Below are 11649 nucleotides of genomic sequence, written 5' to 3' on the forward strand. Positions count from 1 at the left end.
ATTTATGGCACGCTTTTTTTTTTCTTTTTTACGGGTTTTTAACGAAATAACATAGTTTTTTATTTTCTTCCTGAAATAATTAAGGATTTTATCATTTTGGAAATGAATGACTAAGTAGAAGCAAATGAATCAAAAGGGATCCGTGGTGGTTGTATGGGGAATTTAGAAAAGCATGGGGAATATCACAATGTTTTTATGCCGGCCTATTTCTAAACTCACCAATAAACGGTACGATTTGCAGAAAGCTCTATAAACAGTTTAAGTCGAATTTCAGAAAGGATTGCAAGCTCAGCTATTTAAAAACGAATTTTAAAACCAATAGTATTCTCAATATGACAAAGCGCCATAAGACACAGAAAATTTTTGAATGCTCATTTCAAGTGAGCAAATAGTTAACTGACGTTCTATTACATATATTTTTAATAATTATGTATAATATTCCAACAAATTCTCATTAAATCACATTTGTTATACGTTTACGCACCAGGTCCTTCTAATTAGTGATTAATGAAGATGCAAGTAATATTTGGAATAATTTCGTACCCGCATATTTATTATTAAAACTGGCAACTAATAACTGAAAATATAACAATTAATATAAGATTATCAAAATATCTGATTACTATTGTAGAAAATAATATTGGTGATAATTTGATTTTATTGAAAAAAAGGGTTGATTACTAAATTAAATTATCGACCAAATAATTTGGGTTTATTTTTGAAATTATTGTTTTTTTTTTTGTATATTTACGATAAGAATATGCTGACTCGAATCCCTATATAACATAATGAATTGTGCGGCGATGGTGGGAACAATGAAATTAATGTGAGAACTAAAAATCATTAAAATTGGACATTTCTTCTCGCCTCTTTTTTTTAATCCTGTATAATTTTTAATAATATTTATAGGATTGGGGGAAAGATATTATTAAGGTCTACGAAGGTCTACGAAGATATTAAATATTAAGGTCATTTATTTATAATTTGAATTTCGTTAAACTGTTATACATAATATAACAGTTATAATAATTATATTTAATATAACAGTTATAATAATTATATTTAATATAACAGTTATAATAATTATATGTAATATAACAGTTATATATATAATAATTATCATAATATCCAGTGATCTAAAACCAAGTAAGATATGTTGTAGATTTGAGCACTTCAAACACCAATTACTACAAGTAAACTCATATTTTTCATATTTGTATATAATTCACCTAATTCATAATTCTTTTTCTGTTATATTTAATGTGGTTTGCTAAATAATTATTTATATACATTCAATTTATCATATAATGACAAATCAAGGTCATTTATAATACCTTTTTTTTATTTAAATTTCAATCTCATTAATAAAAAAAAGAACAACAATAAAAAAAATTAAGTTGTTATATAATAAATTACCTTATTATTATTGTATAACGGTTTTCAACTCCTTAAAAAGGTAGCAAAAAAATATATGAGTATACATATACAGAATTGAAATATATAAAATACCTACAAATATTTTTTTTTATTAAATAGTTTGTTTAAATTTATAATCTTTATTGTCAAACTAAACAATAGAATTTTTACTCCAATTCAATTATTCACTTTTATACTTTTTGTCATTCATCACAATTGTCACATAATATTCGTATAATATGTTGTATGTATTATATTTTCTATAGATACTGTTGTGATTCATGTTTGTATTTGACAATTATTATTATAATTTGAATAAGTGTTGCCATAATATAACAATTTTTAAAGAAAACTTCAAATTTGAAATGCAGAAACTGTTGGACATTATTGATTGTGAATTCACCAATTCAAACAACTACATTTGCATCAATGGCTCATGTCACATACTTTTCATTTCCCTTTCCAATAAAGCTTGTTAGCCAATAAAGCTTGTTTGACAGCCATAATTATATCAGTTTCGTTTCTATAATTATGTAGGAAGTGTTGCCATTGAGTAAGTTGTTGTTTTACAGTTACAATTTTGTATTTCAATTTTATTAATATTTCAGAAATTTTTTCATATAAACGTGTGAGATATTTTTCTAAATGGCAAATAAAATTTGTGAGAGTTGCAAATATTCTTTAGTTTTTAAAGTTAATTTTTCCGAAAACCAATTTTTTGACATTTCTGTTTTCAATCAATTTTAATACTTTTTCAAATGAAAATTGAACAATGATTTTTATTGATCGCATCCGAAATTTCCAAAAATACCGATATTTATAAATTAAAAATGAATTATAAAGTTGAAAAATTTTTAAATTTTGTGTTGAAATTAAAATTAAAATATTTCAATCACTTCAAAACCTTTATATCAATTTAATATTGTAACAAAAGCAATACAATAAAAAAGAACACACAATTTTTTGTAATACCATTTTTGCACATCAAAAAAAAACAAAAAATTTAAAATTGACAATAATCGCTTTTAGTATTAAAAATTATTATTGTCACCTGTTGTAGGAGCTTCTGATCACCATATTTAGTTGAAGAAAATTGAATTTAAACAAAATAAAAATAATATTAAACAAGAAAAAAACAAAATGAAAATCAAAAATCAATAAAAAATTCAATAAAAATAATAAAACGTAAACAAAAGACATTTTTGTTTTCAATTCTTAGAGGTGGTGGTGTTGTGTTTTTTTTATTGTTTTTCATTTTTCTAAAAAAAATTGAAAAAAATTTTTTTTTTTGATTATTTACACCCTGTCCGTCCGCCCGTGTGTCTGTTTACAAAACTTCTATACCCCTTAAGACTGAAAAGCTACAGTCGTTCAAAATCCTAAAAATGACATTTTTAATCACTAATTGTAACGGTACCACAAACATTTTTATAATTCTCTACAAACGTAGAAAAGTAGTAGCTTGTTTCTTCTAATGCCGTGTAGTATAATTAAATATTATAAAATGATAAAATGGATGCTAAAATTTACCGTTATCTAAATTAGTTCTTTTCAAAATTTTTATATAGTTTTTCTTCTACAACTTTTAGGAGTCTGAAATTTTAGTACTTCCTCTCAAGTTATCATCTCTCAAAATTTGTAGAATTTGAATTTTCGGCACCACATATTGTCGAAACTGCAAGGTTTTCCGAATTTCTATTAATGCAGAAAAATAACGGTAAATGCAATGCCATCCAAAAATATTATTAATCCTTGAATTCGACTATTATCTTAACGGCTCTTAAAATTTTTTGTTGGCATCAGAAAAGTATGTAATCACTTGAAATATTTTGATACATGTATGAACGTAATTTAAACAATTCGTAATTTTATCAATGCAAGGAAAAAGTGCTACTTTACAAACCATTAGTTGTGACCCAACTTCACTTATATTTTTTAACGATTTTTTTTCTTATATTTTATTGTTTTTTTTTTTAGGTGATCAAAATATTTATTATTAGTCTGAGGAAGGCGCACGACCCATTGTTATTAATATGTATTCTTATGGATGGATTGGAGATGAGAAATAAAAGAAGCGATTTTTATTGATAATTTGAGACTGATGATTGTGTTGCAGCAACAAAAAACAACAAAAAAGCAAAACAAAACAGCGTTAGCGTTAAAGTTTAAAAGTGTTTTGTTTGTTGTTTTGTTTGTGTTCATGTAGTTTTTAAAACACAACATTATAAATAAATTCTATATAAAAAAAAATACCATAACCTTATATAATAAAATAATATTTATTTAAAGAAAATAAATTAACAAAAAAAAAATTGATTTAATTGAAAATTCAAAATTTTTCATAAAATATTTGAAATAATCCGCGAACGAATATAAACAACCAGAACAATAAAAAAACATAAACTGATGACAAAAAGCTATAAAAAAATAAAGAAATTTCCTTTGTTATATCATTTTGGGAATTGTTGTTAAGGCACCCCATTAATTTTAAAATCGTAATAAAATTACTAAATTAATTTTTAAATACCCATAGATAAATTTTTTTCTTTCTTTTATTTAATTTTTAATTTGTGATTTTTAGTGGAAATATTTTTAATTTTATTATTTTATGTATATTAATTTTTTTATATTAAATTAAAAAAATAATATATTTTAGGTACACCTACACCTTATAGAAGACAGTGTTATTTATGTAGAGTGTCCCGAATATTGTGTGTGAGGGTGGATATTGTAGGGCGTTGTTATAGGTATTGGCTGTAATAATTTAGAGGCATGAAAGGCAGTTATAGGTTAATTTTAACTCCAGTTCTTTTCACCATAAATAAAATTCAAAATTAACAAAACTTTTATAGGACAGCAAGCTTATATAAGAAGCCAAATTCAATTGCTTTGTGGAAGCGATTTTCAGACAATATTATTAAAATTACAGATTTTTATAAATTTGTATAAAGAAACCTATTAACTAAAGCCCTTGATTTGAATAACATGAATTTGACATTAATTTAATTAATAAATATGAATGTATATGAAAATTTCAGGTGACATATTATGTAAAAATGGGCGAAAGGCGCAAATTTACGTAAGTTGATTTACAATTCGGAAGTGGTTTGATATACTGCGTAACAAAATCACATCGCGAAAATATTTAAGCTGGCAACATTTTCTAAAATTTTTTTTTTTGGTTTTTGAAGTTTCTGACAGTTTTTTCAAAGTAAACATTTGAATAATTACATAAATTCAAATTTAAAATAATCATGCAATTGAATGTATACATTAAAGAGACACTTATTATTTTTTGTAAAAAAATATGGATTGCAGAAAATTTTTAACAGAAAGTGGCTACCAGCATGGCGTTAATTAAGATTTATATATTGGTCTTACAGAAAACCATTTTACTTGTTAAAACAGAAGATTGTAAGGCTATGGAAAAAACCATTACCTCCCATCATAATAAAACTGAAAAGGAACCATACTAAGAGCAGAGAAGCAAAACAAGAAGGAATTTTGAACAATGCGTGAATACCATTATTGTGTATTGAGATAGTGGGCTATCAGAATATTACTGCGTCTTGTCAGTCACTCTCATAAAGAGGCTGAATTATAGTAAAACAGCGCACCGCAAATGTGGTTAAGAGCAAAAGTTTGTAACATTAATTGTGTTTTAATCAATTAATGAACGAAAATATGAACAGATCTTATTCGAAAATTTCAAAATAATTTTTAAATTAAAATTTCATATAATTATATACACATAGGTATGGGACATTATTAATGTGAAATATAAAGATAATTTTTTTTTAGCTCCGATTCGATTTGAAGTTCATAAAAAAAGAAAAGTATTTTTCCCTTATTTACTACCTCTTTTTCCCAATTTTTTTCTCTGATTTTTATTTTTTAATCATTTCAATTACAACATTAAAATAACATTTTTTTTGTCTTCTTACTCAAAAAAATTTTTAATGAACAAAAACAACACACAAAGATGGCATCTATTGGAAAATATAGAGGTGCACACACACATATATTATATATGTATACATGAAGTGAGAAAAACTTTTTCAAATGGAAATGTAATGGAAAAACGATAATAAAAAATTATACAAAAAAAAAAAAACAAGAAACAAGTAAGTAAATAAATGAAAATCAGCTTTTAAATGCTGATAAAGCATAGTGTTGATGAATTTCTATTAGAATCTTCTATTAGAATCAGCCTTATATATTTTTTTGTAGTCCATCATCGCCAGGTATGCAATAATACACAACATTGCTGATGAATTGACAAATAGCAAATGAGGATCCTTTGTTTCTAATCATTACAGCGTGTCATAGTGAAAAAAAAAATAAGAAAAACAAATGTTTTATATTATTTTTTTTGCCTTCTTTGAACTGCGAAAGTGTACAAGGAAAATTACAAAATAAAAGTAGAAAAAATAGCAAGTAAAAATAACAAGAAAAAGAGTAAGATCAAACGGAAAATAACGTTGATGAAATAATAAATAACATGAAAAAAAAGGATAAAACAACTAAGATTGCTTCAAAATGATTGTTTTATTGTAAAATGTAAGCGTTTTTCAATCAGTTCTTTTTTTTCTTATTGTAGCAAACACGTAAACTGGAGTCGCTGGACCATAATTATGAGAGCAGAAAAATTAATTCATACAATGAGTTTGACATTAAATTTTTAATAGAGCGAAATACAATAGCCATCTATCGGGGAGAATTTTCGAAATTATATTTTAACCATACTGATGCAGTTCGAAGTAGATGAGATGTAACTCTTCCAATTAAACGAGCTGATATACAGATTTTCAGACTACAGAGAAACAATTGAGAAATAAGTGGTTGAGAGGAGCATTTATTCCGATATATGAACATTTTTTCCGGTAGGTAAGAGTTTTACGTACAAACGGTTGTCAACTCAAACGGTTTGTTTCACTCAACTCTTAACAAATTTTTATAAATATTAATTAGTATACTTTAAAATTTGTTTTTCTTAAAAGTACAAATTTTGGGTTATACTAGTGTTACAGTAAACAACCGATATCACGATTTACTTTCCGGAATTCATTTACTATCAATGAGTAACAGTTGAAAAACACTGTGTGTACCATACGAAATAGGGGCAAATGACATAAGAATAACATTTTTTTTCTTACTTTCTTTTTTAATAATTTTATAGATTGAACACGGGTGTTAAAACTGTAAATGACGCAAAGTATGATGAAATTTTCCAGTTTTCAATTTCTTATCATTATTTATTTGAAATTTTTTTATTTTACTCTCAAAGGAAAATTTTTTTTTTGTTTTTCATCAAAGATTACATAGAAAAAATAGTGAAAAATTGCAAATGAAAAAAAGCAAAAAAAGTGAAGGAAAAGGATTACAAAAATCAAGGAATTAATTTCAGAATCGAAACAGACAACAAAAATATAAAGAGCAGAAAATTACCGTTAAATGAAGTTTTATGAGAAAATTAAAATTTTTGATTGGAATGGAGTTTATGTAACTAAAAAAAAAATTCATTTCTGTTATCTTGTTGTATAACAGCGCTGTCAAATTAATGAGTAAAAATTGCATTTAATGAAACATTAAATTGGAATACAATTAATAATTCGAACTTCAAAAGAGCGATAACTGCGTTAGTCTTTTTTCTCATTTTTATTTTTTATCATTTTATCATAAATTAAAGGATGAAAGCATATTTTTTTTCTTTATATTTTAGGTGTGGAGAATGAAGAAAATGCAGCTTTCAAATTCATATTTAGGACTTTTAAATTAATTGAGAAAGCGCAAGATGAAGAGTTGGAGATTTTAGAAAGTGGAAACAAAATCATATTGTGGATGTTTTTTATATTGAATATGTTCAGAGGAAATTTGTGCGTTTTGAGCAATATTGGCTGGTTTGATTCTTTAAGCTTGCTATCTTATGTGGATGTTGATCGTAAGGTTGTCGCTGACATAGTGTTTATTCATCAACTTGTGTTCGCTATTATTCTACAGATTATAGACGAAATATGTATGCCGGTCCATGTTGAGTTGTGTTAATTTCAATTCTTTGGTATTTGATCCCGCTTGTTAGCAGGGATACTTTTATTTGCAACTATACGATGCTTTTTGTGTCTTTTGGAAATATGCTTAATGTTTGATTTTAGAAACAGTTGTCTGATATTTTAAATACTGAAAATATTGATGATTGGGCAAGCATTTCACAAAACATTTTGGAACTAAAAATTGGTTGGCTGAATCTTGCAAATTAATACCTTTACATCAAGCATTTAAAATGAACTGCATCGCTAAAAACAATATTGAACGTGTATTTTTGTAATATTCAGGCCGGTATTGACAAAAGATGACTCAAAAAATTTGGATATCCTGAACAGATCAACTAAAATGTAAGTGTTATTTGTAATTTACATGATATTGTGTTTAAAATATAAATGGCAACGATTTATTTAATAACTTTTCATGAAAGTTACATGAAATTTTTAATAAATTCTAAAATTTAAAAAACCATCAACCACGTAAATAAATATAATAAAAATTCTTATTTAATAAATATTTTCCACACAATTAATTTCATATACAAGATTTTTCTAATATATTAAATGTTTTCCATTATATTAAATATTTTTTAAGGGGGATGAAAACTTGTTACATGTTCAAAATATTTTTAAAATTGAAAGTTCTGCTCTATAATATTAGAGTTTTTTAAGATTTTTCTGAAGTTTTGATTGTATTTCTAACATATAGGGTGAATGATTTACATGGAAAAGTAATGACATGTTGATACGGTAAAAAAAAAAAATCCAAAAGACCATTATTAATAAAATGTTTGAAGCGAACCAGGTGGCTTGTATTTTATTTATGTATTTGAAGTTTTTTGAATTTGCTTGTAGCATTTTTGCTTACAATTCTTTATGATTTTTTAAACTACATAGCTTATACGTCTGTACTTATCATATTTAATTTTGACTCCTCAATAAACAGAAGAACATCTTTATTGATTCTAGAATGAATTCCATGAAAATGCATAAAAATTTCTGCTCAGTAATGAATTCTGATTTACTCATTCACAAGATTTGAAATTTAAAAGGAAAATTTAAAATGCATAACCGTTTCAAATGCTTTTTAAAATAAAAATTTTATAATTTTTAAGTTTCCTTGGAAAACGTTTAATATTTTGTTACGTTTAAAATCGAAAAAACGTAATATTTTTAGTTAATGCGGCTCAAAAAGTTGATCTAAAACAGAAAATCTGACTTAAATAACACTTAATATATTCATGGTATGGCACACTCGTACAAATACACAATAATATTCAAAACAATTATAAGACAGAATGGAGGAAACATCCTTAAAAGAGACTGAGGATAAAATCCATTAAGAGAGAATTTCTTAAAAAGGTAATAAGCACGTGCGTGAAATCAAGGTTATGTTTTTTTTTCAATTTATTCCTTAATTTTCATTTTGTGAGTTTTTTTTATTGTAGATTCTTTTGGTTGAATGTTAAATTTTTTGTAACTACCGACATCTTTTTTCTGAAATTGAAAGGCAATTAAGAATTCAAAAATTTTTCATTTTTCGTTCTGTTTTTTTTTTTTTTCAAAAGAAAAATATTCAAACATACCGAGATTTAAATTATATGGACTATAGATTATGAGTATATGATGTCCATTTTAGTGCCCACACATTTTAAATTAAACCGTGTTATAATTTACTTGTATAATATGACGTTTGTATATAGCACACGTCCATAAACAAACATTCATAAGGGTATACGTCGTAGTTTTGCGTATGTTTGTAAATGTTCCGTCCCAAAACATAAATGTAAGTTTTTTGATCTACTAATATGATGTTTAAATGATTATAAAATTTCTTGTAACTGATCGTATATTACACGTATAAATGATCAGCTTCTTCCGTGATTTGACAACTCATAAATGTCAGAAGTACGTTTGGATAATTTCAAATCATCATTTTACGTGTAATTTATTTATTCATTTTTATTTTTTATATTTTTTTTTTTATATTCATTCATAATTTCTTATCTTTAATTTGTGTTCTGTCCCAATATGCATGTATAGATAGAATAAAGTGTGCCCAATCATCTGATTTGATTTTCTTTGGTAAGATTCTATTTTACACTCGTATTGTTGTTTAAAGAGAATTTAAGCCATCTACCAAAGAATAATAAAACTATCGAAAAGTTTTAACTGATTTAATTATAATGTTTTAATATTAATCACCAGTATCGTCTGTATATCATGCTGTCAAACATGTCAACGTTAAAGAAAACTTGAAACAAAAGAAATCAAATTGGTTTTGCGGGGTACAAATTGTTACACAGCTTAGAACCAAGGTCTGAAATTTCTTATTCAACAGCCGAATTTCAACAGCCCACTACATACTTTTTGTCTACTGTACACTCTGTGTTACTTGGTGTTCTAAATAATGCGTCCATATTCATTTTCATATTTGATTTTGTAAACTATATAAAGTAGAGGAAAAGGTATTCATTCGTTTTTCTGAAACCAAGAAGTAATAAATTCTGACATTTAAAATTGATTGACAGTAAAATGTTATTGCGTAGTTTTTTTTATTGTTAATTTTCTTTTCGTTTTTAAAATTTTAATTTTGAGTGAATTTATAATAAAAGGCAAACAAAATAATAAAAAAAAAAACATTATAATTTTAATGAGCGGGTTTCATTTAAAAAATTTCGTGATAATTTATAATTTTTGGCTATCCTTTTTATCATTAATGAACAAATTAAATTTTGAAATAAGTGTAATTGTTATCAAGTTTAAGTTAAAAATAATGTGAATAAGATTATGCGGAATTAAGCTAGAGGTTTATAATTTTATTGGAACTAGGGTACCAGAACGGAATTATGTTAAATTTAAATGGAAGCAGAATGTACTTTTGAACTTATTTCAAGAGCGCACAAGAAATTCAATTAGTTCTATAGAGAACTTATGATTTAATATCGGTTTTCCAATTAAGAAATTGAAGGGACACGAAGTGGAGTTGTCATTACGAAGGTATTTCTTTTATTACGCTTAGGATAGTTAACCGCAGACCTGTTGGTAATGAATAAAAATTCAATAGGTTCGTGTTATTGTGAATTGCCTCACTGAACTGAAAACCCCTTGTAGCCATATTGCGGTAGGAGTGGCTAAAGTTCATGGCGCTTCGTAATTGCTGTGCCTTAAAAATTCGACTTTTCAAAATACATGAAAATTCCTATAGTTCTTGTGAATTAAAATGATTAATATTTTTTCCGAAATAATTTTAAAGAATCTATGTGTAGATATATGTGTAGATATATACATATATGTATGTATGTAAATAAAAATTACTTGAACAAGGATTGAGTAAAATCCTTTTCTATTATAAAAGCTTATTGGATCTTTTAACGGTTTACTGATGCTAATATGCATGCCGTCGATGCATCCAATTGTATTCGGGAATGGTCGGCAACGGATTTTTTCAAATTCCTCAATTAGTTTCCTTTGTGAAGTAGCAGTTCGAGGAAATCTAATTACTTTGCTTTTTAAATTTGCTATCAATGTGACACATTTTATAAAAATTCGATAAGCAGAGCCCTGCGCTACTCCAAATCGGTCACTAATTTCGCGAAATGAATTTCTGTTAGCTAATTTCCAAATTGTCATATATAAACCATATTTTAAGCTGTATTTTTTCGATCGCCCAAGGTAGCAATTTTTAAATGTTGGTTTCAACTTGTTATATAATATCTAAAAAACAATGAGTACAAAAAAAACAATCGCACTTATTTTGGATTATAATTACTCATATGTACTTACTTCAAAAGTGTTTCTAGTCATTCGAAAATGATTATAAAACACATCGTCTGGATATTTATCAATGATAGTTTCAAAATTAATTATTTTTGGAATTTTCCTTTTTGATTCTGTCTTAACTTTTTTATTAATAAAAAGGCAGTATCTCTTTTGCTTTCTTAATGTTATAATTTGTTTAATTTTATTAAAATTGCTGCAACTAATTAAACTGCTGCTACTATTTAAATCAATTGAATTATTTACAACAATATTTGCGAACACATTCATTTTTTTAAAATTAACATTTGCACAGAACTTTAAATTGAAATTTTTAAACAAATGTCAAAGTTGTATTGATATGGTAAAAATTGTATTCCAAAATGTATCAAAAGCTTTAGTAGTTTTTTTTACAATGTAAAGGTATTGAAAG

The 11649-nt window shown here is 25.7% G+C and overlaps 1 protein-coding gene across 1 annotated transcript; it reads right to left on the bottom strand.

Moving 5' to 3' along the window:
- Positions 1–493: 493 nt before the first annotated feature.
- On the bottom strand, positions 494–11347 carry LOC129616568 (putative nuclease HARBI1). Its single transcript, XM_055532198.1, has 3 exons — positions 11244–11347; positions 10776–11174; positions 494–577 (listed from the first exon to the last, which is right to left on the bottom strand). Exons 1-3 carry the CDS (start codon positions 11262–11264, stop codon positions 494–496), a joined length of 504 nt encoding a protein of 167 aa, XP_055388173.1. The 5' UTR covers positions 11265–11347.
- Between the last annotated feature and the right edge of the window lie 302 nt (positions 11348–11649).

This window comes from Condylostylus longicornis, unplaced genomic scaffold, assembly GCF_029603195.1.
Source record: "Condylostylus longicornis isolate FDR11 unplaced genomic scaffold, ASM2960319v2 ptg000005l, whole genome shotgun sequence".
In the NCBI taxonomy this organism is placed as follows: domain Eukaryota; kingdom Metazoa; phylum Arthropoda; class Insecta; order Diptera; family Dolichopodidae; genus Condylostylus; species Condylostylus longicornis.

What these genes read in the sequence shown, in the direction of transcription:
- LOC129616568 (XM_055532198.1), bottom strand. Translation starts at nt 11,264, where the DNA reads ATGACTAGAAACACTTTTGAA. An exon ending in TGACTAGAAACACTTTTGAA is followed by an intron (nt 11,175 to 11,243) that starts GTAAGTACATAT and finishes ATTGTTTTTTAG; the next exon opens with ATATTATATAACAAGTTGAA. An exon ending in TTTACTCAATCCTTGTTCAA is followed by an intron (nt 578 to 10,775) that starts GTAATTTTTATT and finishes TTATATTTTCAG; the next exon opens with TTATTAGTTGCCAGTTTTAA.